The 19,351-nt window shown below is 40.7% G+C and overlaps 1 protein-coding gene across 1 annotated transcript in view; it reads left to right on the forward strand.

Moving 5' to 3' along the window:
* Nucleotides 1-856: 856 nt before the first annotated feature.
* The window catches only part of LOC128739168 (lachesin-like), a 152,628-nt gene continuing 134,133 nt past the window's right edge, over nt 857-19,351 (forward strand). The window contains exon 1 of the mRNA XM_053834597.1: nt 857-974. Within this exon, the coding sequence (XP_053690572.1) occupies nt 857-974 (118 nt within the window). The remainder of the gene's footprint in view (nt 975-19,351) is intronic.

Raw genomic sequence — 19,351 nt, forward strand, 5'->3', positions numbered from 1 at the left:
CTAACATTTTTCTCTGCAAACGCCTCCATATTTGTTCTGATTTCCGCCGGATGTCGCCGACGACAAATGTCTCGAGCGACTTTCTTTCCATGCCCTATACTGAGCCCCAAAAATGTATGAATATTTAAAGCTTCCATTCCTTCACGCAGAGCAAAGATTTTCCTTCGCAATGTTGAAGACCTTATTCGAAAGCTAAGGAAATTTACTTTTCCACGGTACTCAAATACCTCTTCATTTGAACTCGACTCGAGCTCGCTCATGTCAACAAACGATGTAGCATTGCCGCAACTTTCCCCACAGTTCCATAGACGCCGTTCCGAGTCAGAATGCATCAACCGTATTTCCCTTCGAGTGATTTTAATGAAATTTTAATTGATGACAAATCGCAGAGACGATCCGTAAAACTCGCATTGGCCTAGCAGAATGTCTCCATCCGGCGAGGTTCTTGAACCTCTTAATTACAGGTTAATTTCCAACAGTCTGAAGACATCTCGACATCAACCTACCGAGAACATGGAAAATCCGTTAAATGATTTTACTCTTTCATTCCGTCAGTGCTGTAACATAAATGTATACGAATTTTTAGACTGGTTTGGATGCATACAATTGTGAATCGAATATAAGTGAAAAGTGCTTCGTTGATAGCTTAAACAAATAACAAGTGAGCAGGAAAAAGCCGATAATTCTTGCATATTGAAAATCGATATCTAGCCTAAAGTGCAAATTTTCTTGACTGTGTCAGGTAGTGAGTGTCGGTTAGCGGGAAACGTAGAACACGATCTCCGAAAAAGCGCCGGTCGTCTTCAAATCAGTAGCGAGAGTGTGATATGAGAACACTGCCCCCACCGAACAGCTGATGAGCCCCACCACGGAAAGCCACACGGTCGGGGCCCTCTTACTCATGCTTCTAGCAACGACGACGAGGGTCTCTACGAACACTGCAGTCAAAACAGGGACGGTACCAGCCGTGAACGGTGAGTAAATTTCTTCGCTTCATGCTCAACCCCAACCCCACCCTGAAAATCCTCTCGCAAATCTGTGGATGTGTGTATTAGCAAATTTGTATAACGTTGCGAACTCATAGGTAACGAAGATAAAATTTCGTACAATTTAATACGGCGGCGAACAATGCCAAATGTTATATAAAGTTCGAATCATTGCCAAAGATGTTTTAAAGCGAAAAAATAATACTAAACGTGTTATATTTTGCCATCCTATTGTTATTTTAGATGTTTTAGGTGGTTGAATTACAAATAGATTAGCTAATGTAGAAAAATGTGCCCCCTCAAGAATAAATGGATATATTTCAAACAGGCTACCCAAGATTAACATTACAACTACGAATATATGTTAATTTTCGAGTTTAAAATCAATTGCAACTGTTTATTGTCTTTAATATTGTAAAATAATAATGCTAGGAATTATTTAAAAACGGCGTCTAAAATTTAGGCTTCTCGTCTATGCGGGCAATATGCCCCAGCTGCAGTATAATACGCTCCACGTTGTGTTTCAAGTAGTTGTGCAATTGACACGCCTACTCTATTTTGTAGAAAGTTGGACTTTCTAAGATATTGTCAAAATATTGTATTTTCATATAAATTAAACCTCATGTCGGTCTCCTGGGATAGCTTTTCTTTTATGCATAGGGCATATTATACTGCAGGTAGGGCATATTGCTCCGCATAGTTAAGTAATCTGAAATTTTGACGTGGCTAATAAATTATTCCTAGAACTTTTATTCTACAATACTAACTGAGACGAATAGTGGCAATAGACTGTCACTTATATCTATTTATCTGTATTTATAGCCTACAATAGGGCATATTGCACCATCGCAAATGGGGCACACTGGCCGCATTCGACATGACGGGAAAAATATTAAATAATTAAGCAAACTAAGCGGTTCTTATCGGTTTTTGCCTGAGATAAAGTTTTAGAACTTCACTTCACGCAATCGAATCACAACAACAGTACCGCCATCCGGGATGAGATTGTGCCAAAAACCAAAAATGTTTATAAGTGAAAATTTATTATGTCTATAGAAACTGGTGACCTGAATTCAAAATGATCATGAACATAACATATTTATTCATAACTTAGAATGGAACAAAGATGATATTAGCAAACTATTTAGCCTAAACAGGGTTTCAAAGTTCCCTATCAAAAATACTCGGAAATAACGCTTGTAAAAAATGTCCCGCATAAACCAGCCCTTACAAGAAATCGCAACAACTTGCTATTTTGAAGGTATATAAACTAATTATTTAAAATGTATTGAAAGGTTATTATGCCTTGGATAAGTTTTGAATACGAAAATAATATTTTTCGAAACTTTGTACTTTTCGAGCTTCACGGGGGTGAGATTGTGCCAAACCATAATGATTGATCCAATTTGTGGATTTCACATACACAACAAAAATACGTCAGTATACACCAGTACACTCACATTCTTTACTATTGAGCACAATATTTTGACAGATTAGATTGCATCATACATTTTGGAGCAAATAACATCATTGGCCAGCTAAATAATTTAACCTATTTTTTACTTTTGCTCTGGAAATTTCAGATGCTTTGAATAAACACTCTAATATAAGACGAATATATTATACCGTGTATAAACTGACAGTTTTAAGGAGGGGGAAGGGGGGTGGGATGGGCCACATGTTCTGCGGCCGCGGGTTCTCGAACAAAGTAATAGTTACTTTTGTTAAATGATCAAATAGGTATGCCCCCTTAGGATACACGCCCTCCATATATCTCCCCCTTGTTAACCTTAGAAACGCTACTGGCTATATAAAAGCTGTCCATTGACAGTCCATTGAACTCATTTTTAGTTATTTCAGACCTCCCCGGGTTTCGTTTCGTTCGTTTGATTTTTTTCGTTCACACTTTTTGTATGATGCGTTGTTTTTGGCCGACCCCCTGCCCCTAATAGTCCACTTAGTTCATGGACGGCCCCATATGAACTACTTTATACTGCTATGTATATTGTTTATAAACATGCTAATGTTCACTGTTTAGGTATTGTAACGTGCGTGGGAGGGTAACGACGGTCTTTGCTTATGCGCCAGGCAGCAAGGCTGCCGCAAAGCCGCAATGGTTAAATGCCCGATGAGACTCTAGGATGTGTTTGCGTCCAAAACGACACTTGACTTGACCAACCAACTAACGACGGACTAACTCGGAAAATCATATGCAAATATAAGGAACGTGAAGTTATTAACACAAAGCTTAGATATGATTGATTCCCATTTTAATCTCTCATGACTCTGCCTACTCTTGCGCCTTAAGCTCGGCTTCCCGAATTCTCTTCTTACTCTAACTAACCATGCCGTTCGCTATTCGGCCTTCAACTCACCACGGTGGTGGTTCATGGGGTCGGTGGGGTGCGGATGAACCATGCTGTCCAGCTATCGATGCGCATGAATAACGGTACTGGATGATAGGTGACTTCACCTCTTGCAACGGAGGGGTGCGCCGAAGGTGTTGTGCACTTGGTCGTAATATCTATGCTGGCAGTGCTCGATTCGTAGACGAAGACACGGGTTGTAGTTCGTAGACCGCGTCACCGAAGGTTCCGACCGTGCCAACGTCGGATTTCCGCGCCTAAGGCAGTGTTCGGCGCTCAAAGAAGTGTTCAGCGGAATGGTGAAGGAACCGCTTTTGGGATCGTCGGTCAGCTTAAGCCGCACGTGGCGGACCGCGGGGTCGTGGACACTTCTGTGTGTATTTCGTGTGCCCCAACCTGGCACCTTCGTTTGAAGGGAACCTTCAAACGTTCAATTTTCATTAACAATCTTGTCACATTCGTTTTATATGTGGATTTACCTGCTAATCTGCTATCTATTTTTCCTCACGTTTTTTTTTTTACAATATTTCACGGTTTAATTTATTACCGTTCTGTAAAAATTCTTTTTGGTAAAAGTACAGCTTATACAGGTTTTTTTGAACAAAAACTTACTTCTATCTGATTTTTATTTTCACCAATTTTTAACGTGAATACTTGTACCGGTTTAAGTTTTACGGTACTAACTGACACTACTGACTCTTAGAACGACCCAAATGGAAATGTCTCACACTTAGCCTTTGGTATTAAGTATAGCCAACATCTACCGGCTCGAATATTAAGACTAACGTGTCCATCGCTGATTGGTTGAGATCCCAATGTGCGTTAGTGAGCAACATCTTTTAATGAGCTACTGCGTTCTGTCATCCTAGCGCTCTCGAGGGACCCTAACCATCAACTCCGACGATTTAAATTTTTGAATTTAAATTAACCAGATTCGAAACCAAACAATATTTATGTAACCCCGTTACACTTCTCCAAACTCATACAAAAAAAATATTTTCTTAGAACAAGTTCTAAGAAAATATTTTTTTTTCTGATTTAAACTGATTACTTTTAAAGAGCCGCCTATTATCCATTATGATTTTAATTTCTGTGTCTATTGTATACTACTATTTCGATTAATGTTTTTGGAATTGGAGATATTTTTGACCACCCTACACTACCTAATGAAAAAGACGACTTATATTCCGCCACATATTTTACCTAATACGTCAAAATTAATTCGACTAACTTCAAACATCATTATATATCAATCACATACATAGTATTACTTCCAGTTGACACTGGAACAGAAAACTTCCAATCACCCTATTACTTCTAAAACGTCGAAATCATTCGACAAACATCCTAACTCCGAAAATAAACTGGTAGCATGCGCAGGTGGCCTAAATCTGATGTTACTTAACTGACAGCATCACGAATGAACTTTATCAAAAGTTCTCGCTTGCTGCAGGTATACCCTTTGACGTTTATCTGTTTCTAATTAAAACTGAAATCTGGAGTTGAATTGGAAGTCTGGGCAATTTAATGAGGTTAATTCCATTAAATTACCGCAGTAGAAGTACGCTTATCAGCTCTTGCTAGTATTGAAAGTGCTGTAAGTGCTTTTTTGTGTATATCACCGGAATCTGTGCGTCTGTATATGGACAATAGGCAGACTTACCGACCGAAGAACATCTGATTTCTTTATATCTTAACCTATCTCTACGTGATCTCTTTACTATTGTACTAAGCATTATATTTCCTACCTAACGGCAAAATTTTAGTGCAAACCGTGTTGCTCATTGTGTTTTCATATCTCTTTCAGATTTTGTTTGTGTACATAGCTGGGTATAATAGAATGCACGACAACTACACGACGAAACTGTTGTTTTGATAACTCTTATGCTAAGCTGGTAGTGATTAGGAATGCTTCCCGTGGCTATAAACCGTACATCCAGCATAATCATACGAGCCATAGCCTGATCATCATCTGGGCTCTTCCAGACTCCCACTGCTATCCATGGTACTGACCTTTCTTCGTCCGCTGTGGACTCCAGGATGGTTCTAAACGTGGCTTTACTGGCTCTAGAGCGCAGATTTATGCTCTTGTCCCGTCTTTTAGCCGTGAAAGCTTTCCCTAGTTGTAGATTTACCGCAAGCGTATTTTGTTTAATTCATCTTTTAGTTCATGAAATGCGAACATTTCATTGTCATAGCTGTTATTTTTTTCGCGTTATGCTTTCATTAAATCTGAACGTTTGTATACCCCGATATTGTTTCCCTTTTCGTCTGCTAATTCGTAACAGTTTGATCCTATTCTCGCTATTACTTTAGCCGGTGAGTATATTTTGCCTAATTTCGCATTAAATTTTTTTAATTTGTTTGATTGGAAGTAATTTTTCTTGAGTATGATTTCGCCTACATTGAATTCCGGTAGATTACTTTTGGCTTTAAGATTATAGTACTTCTCGTAACGATTGTAAGCTTTTTTTAAATTTTCCTTGACTTTTGTAAATATGGCCTTTAGTTCCTGGTTTAACTCTTTTGGCTCATAGTGAATTTCCTGATTCGCATCTCTTATCAGTTTGTATTCGTCTCCGCTACTTATATAGTTTCGTCCGTAGTTTACGAAGTAGGGTGTAAATTCAGTGGAGTCATGACAAGCTGTCCGTATACCCATTGCGATTTTATGGATATTCGTGTCCCATTCTGTTTGATCTTCCTTCAGATGTGCTCGTATCGCTGCGTTAATCACTCTATTCACTCTTTCTGTTGGGTTGTTCGATGGATGGTAGTTAGCGTTTCGCCAGTGAGTCACTTTATATCGTTTTAGCAAAGAGGCAAATAAAGCTGATTTGAACTGAGGTCCGTTATCCGAAATCAGTATTTCTGGAACACTAAACTGCAAAAATATCATATTTTCTATGAATTTGATTAGTGAAACCGTTTTGGCTTCCCGCATTGGTTGTATAACTACAAATTTTGAGAAAAGGTCGGTAATAACCAAAAGCACCGTATTACCTTGCTTACTTCTTGGGAGCGGTCCAACGTAGTCCACGGATATAATCTGCCATGGCATGCTCGCTAGTTTCTGCCGACCCATCAAAGGAGTTTTATTTACATTTGAATGTTTAGACATTTTGCAGGTTTCGCATGCTGCACAATATCGTTTTATTTCTGTACACATTCTTGGCCAGTAATATTTCTGCTGCAATTTTTTCAACGTTTTTTCTGATCCTAAGTGAGCTACGCTATGTTCTAATTCTAAGACCGAAATCCTTTCGTGTCTTGGTAAATAGTATTTCCACTCAAATCTCGGGTCCGCGCTTCCTATTTCAGGTAGATATTTGAATATTTTACCGTTTTTCACCCTGAAATCTTTGAACTTCTCTGGTTGCTTTTCAATGTCTTTTTTCAGCTTTTCGTAGTCCACATCCACGTTCAAAAGATCTATCGCTTCAATCCGAGACAGTGCGTCCGCGATTACATTAAGTCGTCCTTTTCTATATTCTAGTTCAAAATCATACTGTTGAAGACGTACAGCCCACCGAACCAGTCTGGCTGAATTCCCTTCGACGCTTACTAAATTTAACCAACGTAGAGATTGAGCATCTGTAATCACTTTAAATACTGAACCTTCTACATACTGACGAAATCGCTCGATAGCTAGAATGACACCCAAACATTCCCGTTCTGTTGCTGAATATTTCTGTTGGGCTGCCGTTAATTTCTTGGAATAAAAAGCAATCGGCTCTCGTATCCCTTCTTGTATTTGCATTAGTACGGCTCCAACTGCATGCGCAGATGCGTCCGATTCAATTATAAATTGAATCGCGAAATTCGGATGCGCTAATATTGGCGGTGATGTAAGTATCTCTTTCATTCCATTGAAAGTGTGGTCTGCCTCTTTCGTCCAGATTATTTTAGTATTGTTCTTTTTTAGAAGATCTGTAATTGGTGATAACATCTCGCTATAATTTGGAATAAATTGCTTAAAGAATCCAATCATTCCAATAAGGCAACGGATATCCCTTGCTGTTTTAGGAATTGGATAGCTTAGTATCGGCTCTAATTTATCACTGTCGATTGATAGCCCTTCCTCAGATAAGACGTATCCCAAGTAATGCACGCGTTTCTGGCATATTTTAGATTTTTCCAGGCTGATTGTCAGCTCTCCTGCTGCTAATCTGTTCGCAATAATTTCAATTAGACGAAAATGCTCCTCTAATGTATTGGACATGATGATAATGTCGTCCATATAGACAAAGACCCATGGCTCTAAGTCGAATCCGATTACTTTGTGCATGAGTTTAGTTTGAGTCATCGGTGCTCCTTTTAATCCGAAGGGCATCACCTTGAAACGGTACAATTTTCTTCCCGATCGAAAAGATGTGTAGTCGCGGCTGTTTTCTTCTAGAGGGATCTGCCAATAAGCTTTTGACAGATAAATGACCGAAAAAAACTTAGCCTTTTGAATCCTCCCGAGTATTCCTTGTATATCTGGTAAAGGGTATGCTTCATTTTTCGTTACCTTGTTAATGCTACGGCAATCTAAGCATACTCTCCATTCCCCAGATTTTTTTTTAACTGGCAGTAAGGGATTGCACCAGTCCGAATTAGATTCCTCGATTACATCAAGTTCTAGCATCCGATCGATTTCTTTTTGAATTTCCTTCTGCATTGCAGGTGATGTTCTATACCTTGGCGGCTTCTTAGGTGTCGCTCCGTCTATCAACTCGATTTTATGTTGTAGTAAACTGGTACGACCCAATTTGCCTCTCGCTTTGAAAAGCTTTAAAACGGTAAGCAGTTTTGCACGCTGTGTGTTCGTTAACTCGTGTTCGGTTTGAATGTCCAGATCTTCCCAATCTACAGGCGGTTCGACCGATGGAATCTCTAACGATTCGTCCTCGTTTTGAGCCACATTTAAAAGTCTTTCTCCTGTAGGCTCTATAATTACATTTATCTCTTCATCGCCCTGTGAAAAATACTCCGGAGCCATATTCAAAGCAATTGTGTCTATGTTAACCGGAACTGGTTTCCAAACTGTACCGTCAGTTATGGCCGGCTCAATGCCGAATGCTTCCCAAAAATCAATCCCTAAAATCAAGTGTCTTGCTATTTGCGGTACGTACAAAGTAGGAACTATTTTCGTTACTCCGCTGAAAGTATATGGGATATGAAGTACGCCCACTCCCATGTGTTCGGTTTCATCAGCAGTCCTGATTTTCAAAGCCGTGGGTTTTATTGTAAAGTTGTGCTGCTTTATAATTCTTTCGTCACTAATTATGCTTATGGCTGCTCCTGAATCTAGTGCTTTCATCTCTGTACCCAAAATATGAATTACGATATGCGGACATTTCTTTATTTTAATTTTTACTTCAACTCGCCCGTTTATGTTACGGGACTCATTATGAACCAAATTATTCAAATTTTTACTGGGAGGATGGTTCACTGAGTGGAAAGCGTCTCCTCCTATGACCTTTCCCGACTTTCGTTTTTTTCATCCACCTGTTTGAATCGATGGTTGTTTGGACACGTATTGATGACCACGTTAATTTGTCCACAGATGTGACAAAAGATCTTCTTCTGTTTAACACAATCCCTCCAAAAATGACCGAACTGGCGACAATTCCAGCATAAAATGTTATTTTGTCCGGACTCTTCCTGCTCTTTCTCCACACGTCGTTCCTTCCTGGGTTCTTGATGTATTGGTCTTGATCGGTTTTTAGAGAACTCAACTGCATTAATTTCCTCTTCACTGTATTCCGAATCTTCCCCGTTTTCTTTCGCTTTCTCCACGTTGTAAACGTTGAAGGTCCGTCTATTCTGAGCATAATTCTGATAGCACGCTTTGTCTAAATCGAAACATAAACTTGTTAACGCTTCGAGTGTAATCTGCTCCATGTTTATAAACGCTAAATGTGGACGGTAGCTATCCTTCATATTGTCCACTACAATATTCCGTTTTTGCGTTTCGTCCATTTGCTTCGATAATTTTTGACACAGTCGCTCAATTTCCGAAACGAACGCAATAAACGTTTCATTTGGTTGTTGTTTTCTCTCCCGTATTTGCTTATCCGTCACTTTATCCGTATTCGGCAATCCGAAACGTAGCTTCAGCATATATTTGAATACTTTCCAAGACGTAAACCTGCTGCTGTAGGTATAGTACCACTCTTCTGCTATGGAGTCAGATTTCATTAGAAAACTTACTTGTCCTAACAGTTCTGCTTCTGTAGTTCTGTTGTTGTTTGCTAAAGTCTCTACTCGTTTCAGAAATTCTTCTACTGATGATCCTCTGGGTTCACCACTAAATCTTACCGGCCATTTATCGACCGATATCTTCGAGAATCGCTGTTCTCTGATTCTATCTGGAGGACGTGAGACTGGCTGTTCTCTAGTTCTTCCCGCAAAATCATCAGGCCGTGTTACACTAGGAACCGGTTCTTCCTGCCTTTGTGTTCCGTACTCTAAAAACGGATTTAGTCTTATTGAATTATTTGCTAGATTTCTAAATTCATTATTCTGGATCGCACTTTGGTTAATCGCATTGGCCTCATTATACACGGGTCCCGAAAGGACTGGCTGTCTATCCCTTGTTTCGTTTGATAACTGATGCTGTATTGCGAATTTTTCAAACAATTGGCTCACCATAGTTTCCAATTTACTCGACAAGACCTCTTCCACGACTTTTCCAATGTCTCTCGTCGATAGTATGGATTCGCCTTGTGCTGATGAGTTATCACCCAGCGTTCCTTCTAAATCATCTCGCGGTATTTGTGGAGCGACTTCGCCGGCGCCTTGTGCTTGACTCGCATCACCTACTTTTCCTGGTTGACTCATGTGGTTTGAGGTATATGGAATCTCCGTTATCTGCCCCGCGATTCTGCTCACATTGGGTGTAAATTCTCTTGCTTCAACATTCCAGGTATTATTTCTATCTTGAGGCATCATCTCTGTTGACCTTGGAATCTGTATCGGTGGAGGGAACTCATATGCTGCGATTCGAGTAATTGATTTATTTAATGGCGCTCGATAAGGAGTTTGTGTACTATACGACATTCTAACTGACCTATTACGGTCTTTTCCTGCTATATTACTTCTATGTATCACATCTGTTTCCTTTCCAAAATGATCGATCAGCATTTCAATTTCGTCTAGAATATCCTCTCTTATTTGAACCTGTAAGGGATCTAACGCTGGCGATCTTTTGGCTCGTAAATATAGATGTTTCAATCTAGTAATTAGTTGCTCATCGTAGGTAACTTCTAATCCCTGTCTTATTAGTATTAACTTCGCTTGAATTAAATTTACTTCTTCTACTATCGTTTTCTTTGAAATTAACTCTTTAGGTGATTGTTCTTCTTTGCTTTGCTCTCTGTACAATGTTTGCTGAAGTTCTTCTCTTGCCATACCTGACGAATTCAGAGAACGAATTTTAAGCTCATACTCCAATTCATCGGGGGTCAAATGTGTTGGGTTTACCCACATAAACTGCACATTCTCTGTACTGCGTGCCATTTCGTTCAAATTGAACCACTAGCCTATACCTATTCTACAACGAAATAAACTAGTATTTTAGTATGTATATTTTAAATCTAGGAAATGAAAAAAATATCAAAAGAGATTTAAACCTGCTTAAACATCTCCAATTTCATAACCATCAATATCGTACTAATTCCATATTACGCGATTATCTACAAAAAACTAATAATAAGAGACTCTCGAATTTCATAGTCTAAAATACGACGAATGAATCTAGATTAATGCAAAGACGTTCCAAAAATATTTTAAGCTTTCTTGCAAAACCCGTTTGTTGGGCGCCAAATGTAACGTGCGTGGGAGGGTAACGACGGTCTTTGCTTATGCGCCAGGCAGCAAGGCTGCCGCAAAGCCGCAATGGTTAAATGCCCGATGAGACTCTAGGATGTGTTTGCTTCCAAAACGACACTTGACTTGACCAACCAACTAACGACGGACTAACTCGGAAAATCATATGCAAATATAAGGAACGTGAAGTTATTAACACAAAGCTTAGATATGATTGATTCCCATTTTAATCTCTCATGACTCTGCCTACTCTTGCGCCTTAAGCTCGGCTTCCCGAATTCTCTTCTTACTCTAACTAACCATGCCGTTCGCTATTCGGCCTTCAACTCACCACGGTGGTGGTTCATGGGGTCGGTGGGGTGCGGATGAACCATGCTGTCCAGCTATCGATGCGCATGAATAACGGTACTGGATGATAGGTGACTTCACCTCTTGCAACGGAGGGGTGCGCCGAAGGTGTTGTGCACTTGGTCGTAATATCTATGCTGGCAGTGCTCGTTTCGTAGACGAAGACACGGGTTGTAGTTCGTAGACCGCGTCACCGAAGGTTCCGACCGTGCCAACGTCGGATTTCCGCGCCTAAGGCAGTGTTCGGCGCTCAAAGAAGTGTTCAGCGGAATGGTGAAGGAACCGCTTTTGGGATCGTCGGTCAGCTTAAGCCGCACGTGGCGGACCGCGGGGTCGTGGACACTTCTGTGTGTATTTCGTGTGCCCCAACCTGGCACCTTCGTTTGAAGGGAACCTTCAAACGTTCAATTTTCATTAACAATCTTGTCACATTCGTTTTATATGTGGATTTACCTGCTAATCTGCTATCTATTTTTCCTCACGTTTTTTTTTTTACAATATTTCACGGTTTAATTTATTACCGTTCTGTAAAAATTCTTTTTGGTAAAAGTACAGCTTATACAGGTTTTTTTGAACAAAAACTTACTTCTATCTGATTTTTATTTTCACCAATTTTTAACGTGAATACTTGTACCGGTTTAAGTTTTACGGTACTAACTGACACTACTGACTCTTAGAACGACCCAAATGGAAATGTCTCACACTTAGCCTTTGGTATTAAGTATAGCCAACATCTACCGGCTCGAATATTAAGACTAACGTGTCCATCGCTGATTGGTTGAGATCCCAATGTGCGTTAGTGAGCAACATCTTTTAATGAGCTACTGCGTTCTGTCATCCTAGCGCTCTCGAGGGACCCTAACCATCAACTCCGACGATTTAAATTTTTGAATTTAAATTAACCAGATTCGAAGCCAAACAATATTTATGTAACCCCGTTACAGTATTTACCCTAAATTTCCCCTTCTAGGGGGTGAAATTGTGCCGAAGTTCATTCACTTCCAGTAAAATTAGGTTTCATTATAACTAAACCATCTCTACGGTAGTTGTTAATTGAACAATTTAGTATATATTGACAGGTTTGAAATCAACTTAGTTCCTAAATTGTGTGTATACTGAGCTAAAGAACAAAAACATATGCTTTTTTGGCACAATCTCGCCCCGGATGACGGTATCGGCGAACAAAACAAAAATAAATCCTGTGATAATGAAATCAATTTTTTACTTAAAAATCATCAGCCTCATTATGATCATCATCATCATCATCATAATCGTAATCAATATTAAAAAAATTGCAAAAAAGATATCTTAGGACTTTAGGGGAGATTGATCAATAATAATAAAAAAAATCGTTTATAACACCTAAATATTGAAAATCATATTGAACACACAAAAAATAATTTTGTACCAAAAAAAATCATCAGTGGAAAAAATCATAAGAAAGGTATTTTCTGACTTATGGGAAGATATATCAATAATAAATAAAACATTTATAATACCTAAAAGTCAAAAAACTTGACATACCAAAAAAATGTGTTCCAAAATAATGATTCGATTATTCGGGTGATTCGATTATCCGGACTGAAAATAAAAATGAACACCCGGATAATCGAGTCCGGGCTGTATTGAGTTTCAATCATGTAGGGTTTATTTCTAATTCCCGTCGTAGTAAGTAAAGCCATTCTAATTTTGATTATTTGTTGGATGGATTTAATGAATACTCCAAAAGTTCTTGTGCTGAGTTGACTAAAACACACTTACCTTCCGATCTGTGAACTTTGAAATCACTGAAAAGCGATTATTATAGCATATTATTGAAATTACGCAACTGCCTTTATTTCTTAAATTCGTCGTACCGTTTTAAAAACCGTCCATCAAAATTTTTCATCGTCCGAACTAAAAATCACAACAATGTTTACGAAGCTAGCGCGCATGTATTTGTGTAAGACGGCATGACAAATGTTATTCCGCAAAATTTTTACAGGTCAGGCAAGTTTTCCGACAATGCCTTGCGTGTGCTATTTTCATTTATGGATGACGGAAATTAAAACGATTAGTCGACATTTTATTTTTCGTCGCACAAAAAAACGTATTGGCTGGTAGGACTACTTTAATGATTTAAATAGACCTCAGCTCACTTTGATTGATCGCGTATGATAGACAACAAACTAAAATATTAGGGAATAACAAGTTGTTGGGGCAGGTCGAGGTTCACCGTGGCTGAATATCACAACTCAATGTTCGTTTTAACAAAAACGGATTTATTTGGCACAAAAGTTTATTTTCAGATTTAACCAAAATGATCTTTCTTCGGTGAGTGCTTCACTACCAGTGATCGGTGGCGACAACTGCAATTGGGCCCACACTGGTGAGCGGCTATATCGGGAGCGAGAGAATTATAATTTTAGTGAACTGAGGGTTCGGACAATATTGTCGAATGCAAAAAATATCTAAATCAAACATCGCCGCCACCTTTGAAATCTTCAAATTTCAAATTTAAATTAATAATAACTTAAGACTATCGAGTTTACAAATCATATAATTATGCACTTGCATTCGCTGGAGACTGTACTGCAGTTTCATCTGGCAATAGACAAATCTTGGAGATGGGCCTCATGAAGATTCCATTGCGTGTTCGCAAAGTTACGACGCGAACAAGGTTGTCTTTTCCTGGATGTACTTCCACGATGCGCGCGATTGGCCAGCGAACAGGATGTTGGAATTCGTCAACTACAACAACTAGCCGGCCAGGCTGAATTTCTGTGCTCGGATGATGTCCACAGGTATCTCGTTGGAGCTCTTGAAGATATTCCGTCTTCCATTGATGCCAAAAATTCTGGAATAATTGTTGCAGGCGCTGGTAATGATTAAGACGAGTAAATGCAGTTTTCCGTAGGTCGGCATCTGGCAGAGCATGCATGCTTGTCCCAATTAGAAAATGCGCAGGTGTGATAACTGAGAAGTCTTCTGGGTCCTCGGTCATGGGAACAAGCGGCCGCGAGTTCATAGCAGCTTCTATTTCAGCCAGGACTGTTGCCAAGTCCTCGTAGGATAGACGAGAATTGCCCAGCTGTCGATATAACTGTGATTTGGCAACTTTTACGGCTGCTTCCCATAGCCCCCCAAAGTGTGGTGCTTTCGGCGGGTTTAAATGCCAAATGATTTCTTCATCGGCGCAGGCTTGATAAAGTTTCTCGATCTCTTTAGGATCAGTCAACATACGATACAGCTCGTGGAGCGAATTCTTGGCTCCAATGAAGTTTTTTCCGTTGTCGGAATGCAAATGTGCTGGTCGGCCCCGACGTGCGATGAAACGGCGAAAGGCGTTGAGAAAGGCTGGTGTCGATAGATCGCTTACCAGTTCTAAGTGAACTGCCTTTGTGGCGAAGCACACAAAAAGACAGATGTATGCCTTCGTGGGCAATGCTCGTTTATGGATTGCTTTGATATATACAGGTCCTGCGTAGTCGACGCCAGTTACGGTGAACGGTCTGCTTGGGGTGATTCTTGATGCTGGAAGTTGGCCGATCTGCTGACGCATTGGGACGGGATTTGCTCGGGTACATTTAAAGCAATTACGAATCACACTCCGTACTAATCGACGACCGTTGACTGGCCAATATTCATCTCGCATAGCAGCTAATGTAAGGTTGACGCCACCATGTACCAATTTTTCGTGAAATGATCGTGCTATAAGTTTGGCTAGGGGATGGAAACTTGGAAGCAGTGCTGGGTGTTTGGATTCAAAAGACTTTACTGCCAGTCTGAGCCGCCCTCCCACTCTCAAAATACCATTGCTGTCTAAAAATGGGCTTAAAAGTCTAACAGAAGATTGCCTTTTCACTGGTCGGTCGTGTTGAAGGTCTCGCAATTCATCTTCGAAGTTGTCCTTTTGCGCCAATCGAACTAATAAAGTTTTAGCCTGATGAAGGTGTTCAACAGAAAGCAGAGTAGTTGAGTTTGGACCGGTAAAAACCACAGGAACAGTTCGAGCTCTGCAGCGGGTGTTGTCAACAAATCTTTGACAATAAGCTACCACACGTACTAAACGGTTAAATTGGGAATAGCGTTCAAATAATGGATTGTATCTCGGCTTTACTGTGGCAACGGCTACTAGTATGGTTTTACGTTCACTTTCTGCATCTTGTGTTTCAATTTGCTTAGGAATGGGCCAGTTCCTTTCTGGAGACGAGAGCCACTCTGGTCCCTTTTTCCAGAGCTCGCTTTGCAGAAAAGCGTCAACCTGCATTCCTCTGGACAAAAGGTCAGCCGGATTATGAATCCCTACTACATGATTCCATTGGGCTCCGTGAGTGGTAGTTTGGATTTCCGACACCCTGTTGGCAACGAAAGTTTTCCAAGCATTGGGAGGCGATTTAAGCCATTGGAGGGTCACGGTGGAGTCAGACCAGAAGAAGCATTTACACATTTTGAGGTCCAAAGCTTCAATGGTTCGTGTGTAGAGGCGGGCAGCAACAACAGCTGCAGATAGCTCCAACTTAGGTAACGAAAGTCTCTTCAAAGGAGCAACACGGGTTTTTGCAGCTAATAACTGGACGTTCACCTTACCAGTGGAGTCTATAGACCGTACATAAGTGCATGCCCCATAAGCAACTTCCGAAGCATCAGCAAAAGTGTGGAGTTGAATATCCGATTTTGGTAGAAAGGCATATCGATCGATTCTAAACTCCGACAGCCGAGGTAGATCGTAGTAAAATTTTTCCCATTTTAATTTTAACGAATCTGGTACAATATCATCCCATGAACACGCTGTTAACCAAAGCTCCTGCATCAGTATTTTACCTCGTACAACTATTGGTGCTACCAGACCAAGCGGATCAAACAATTGAGATATGGCAGAGAGGATTGATCGTTTCGTCACTAGGTTTACTTCTCGGGTTGCATGGCAATCGAATCGGAATTGGTCCACAGCAGGTTCCCATAAAATACCCAACGTTTTCACCGTTTCATCCGAATCAAATTTCAGGGCAGATTGGGTTCCAAGTTGTTCTGCGTTCAGCCCTTTTAGTAATTCTAATTTGTTTGAAGTCCATTTTCTAATGGGAAATCCTCCCTTTCCCAATAGTTCTGTCAATTCGCCACGCAACCTGTATGCTTCAGGAATGGAATCAGCACCGCCAATAAAGTCGTCCACGTAAAATGATTTGCGCAGTGCATGCTCACCCAGGGGATAAGGTTTTCCTTCGTCTTCCGCAAGCTGCTGAAGGGTGCGCGTGGCTAAAAAGGAAGATGGACCTAGACCATAGGTAACTGTTAAAAGTTCGTATGTTGAAAGTGGTTCTGAATTGCTGAAACGCCATATAATCCGCTGCATAGGTGTATCGTCAGTGTGAATAAGTATCTGGCGATACATTTTCTCTATATCAGCCACTAGAGCTACAGGGTACTTTCGAAAGCGAATTACCAAAGTCAGCAAATCGTCCTGCACGACAGGTCCTACACATAGAGCATCATTCAAAGTATATCCTGATGACGTTTTGGAAGAGCCATCAAATACGACGCGAGTCTTCGTGGTGGTACTTTGTTCTTTAATGACCGGGTGGTGTGGAAGGTATAAACCATTTACGGTTGTATCGATTTCATCGATAAGGCGCATATGACCCAAAGAAAGGTATTCTTTCATGAATTCATCATAACTTTTTTTCAACATTGGATTATTTGCGAATCTGCGTTCAAGTAACGAAAAACGGCGCAAGGCGGCAGGTTTTGAGTCTCCAATCAGTCCGTCGAAACCTGGACGTTTGGGGTATCGCACAATATATCGCCCGTGCTCGGTTCGAGATACAGTAGATTGATAATGATCTTCGCACGCTCTTTCTTCGTCAGATAGCAGCGATCTGGGACAAAGTTCTTCTGTGCACCAAAATCGTTCCATACTGTGTTCGAGAGGATCCAATGAAATGGTTACCGTTTTGCAGCACGTAGTATCAGCATTTGAAGGTATGAGATGAGCTCCGCCAGCAACTATCCAGCCAAACACGCTATCGACTAGTACAGGAAGGTGTTGAGGCAATTGTATACGAGTTGCAGATGGAAAGCACTCAAAGAAGTACTGAGAACCCAAAATTATGTCGATTCCATTAGAGCAGTTAAAACTAGGATCAGCCATAAAAATATCATTTGGAATGTTCCAACCGTCCACTGGAATGGTTTTTGCAGGAAGCTTTGTAATCATTCTTTTAAGGATTAGGAAGGTGACTTCGCGGGAGAAATCTCCTTTTCGGGAGCGGATTTTAGTCGACACTGACTCGGTGGAGTGCTCAGGTTTCTCGGCGATTCCTTGTACAAGAATATTAGTGCGCTGACGCTTCAAACGCAATAATTGTGCTAATCGGTCGGATATTAAGTTGGGTTGGGACCCGCTATCCAACAAAGCGCGAGCATAGTGCTCCTTTCCATAGACATCCGTAACGCACAGAATAACAGTCAGCATGAAAACGGTAGGAGATGAATCTTGGACGACAATATTATGTTGCATATCAGTGAACTGGGTTATAGCTGGAGCACTATTTACTTTTTGATGATCATTGGAATAGGAGACATTTGGTGGCCTAGGGTTACTATAGGTAGCAACATTTAATGCTGTTGCTTGACTGTTTTGTCCAAAATTATTGGAATATCCGGGATGTAGTAGGGAATGGTGTCGCTTTCTGCACACTCGACATGTGTAATTAGAGTTGCAGTCACGCGCAAAATGATCTTTGCGGAAGCAATTTACGCATAATTTTTTCGAATTCACTAAACGAAGCTTTTCAGCAATCGGCATGTTACGGAAGTGAGAACAATTCACCAGCAAATGTCGGTTGTCACAAGCATGGCACTTTGGAGAAGTATTTTCGGTTGCAGAATGAGATGACATCCTGATGGGTACGGAATGTTTACGAAAGACGGAACCATTCATGTGCGATGCGGAAGTGGATGGATTGGCATTGTTGTTAACGGATATAGATTCAAGTACTCGAATACGTTTCTCCAAAAAATCAACAAGACAGGTGTAGCTTTGATCCTCAACGGTAGCAGCATGATTTTCCCACGCCTTGATCGTATCATTATGCAAACGTGTACACAAAAGATGTTCTAACAACGTACTCCAGGCGTCAGTTGGTTCGCCAAGCTGCTGCAGGATTTTAATATGACGTTGAAATTCATCCAAGGTAGAATGTAATGCTACGGCTGTCTCTGTCCTCATACGCGGGATATCCATTAGGTCCTGAAGATGTCGTTTTTTCAGTAGGTATTCATTTGAGTAGCGACTAATTAGCGATTCCCAAGCAAGAGGATAGTTCGCTGCACTAATTGCAATAGCTTCAATTAGCTGCGCTGCTTCTCCTCTGAGGGCAGCACGGAGATAGTGGAATTTCTGGATCATAGGCAATTCGTCATTGTCGTGGATAAGTGCTAAGAATGTATCGTGGAACGTTAGCCATTGTTTGTAGTCGCCGTCAAATTCGGGAAGTGAAATAGTAGGCAACTTCAGATTAGACAAGGTGGACGAAGCGCGAGAGGGAACGTCTGGAGGGCGGCTGAGTGCAGGAAGAGTTGGAGGAGGCAGTTTAGATCGCAGAATTGCTTTTATTCTAAAAAGCTTTGGTTCATATGTAGCACGAAATTTCAGATTGGTACTCTTACCATCAGTGGATATTTCCAAATCTTCGAGAGTGGATTGAGTTTCTTCGAGGGATGTCCACAGCACGTCCAAGCTTTCCAGGCGAAGCGGCACCTCGAGCTCATCCCGCCCAGCGTCGTATGTTTCGATGAATTTCTCAGCTCGTCCCAGCTGATCTAATAATGTTGTTCTTCGGGTGTTGAGCTGCT

This window comes from Sabethes cyaneus, chromosome 3 (assembly GCF_943734655.1).
Source record: "Sabethes cyaneus chromosome 3, idSabCyanKW18_F2, whole genome shotgun sequence".
Classification (NCBI taxonomy): Eukaryota; Metazoa; Arthropoda; class Insecta; order Diptera; family Culicidae; genus Sabethes; species Sabethes cyaneus.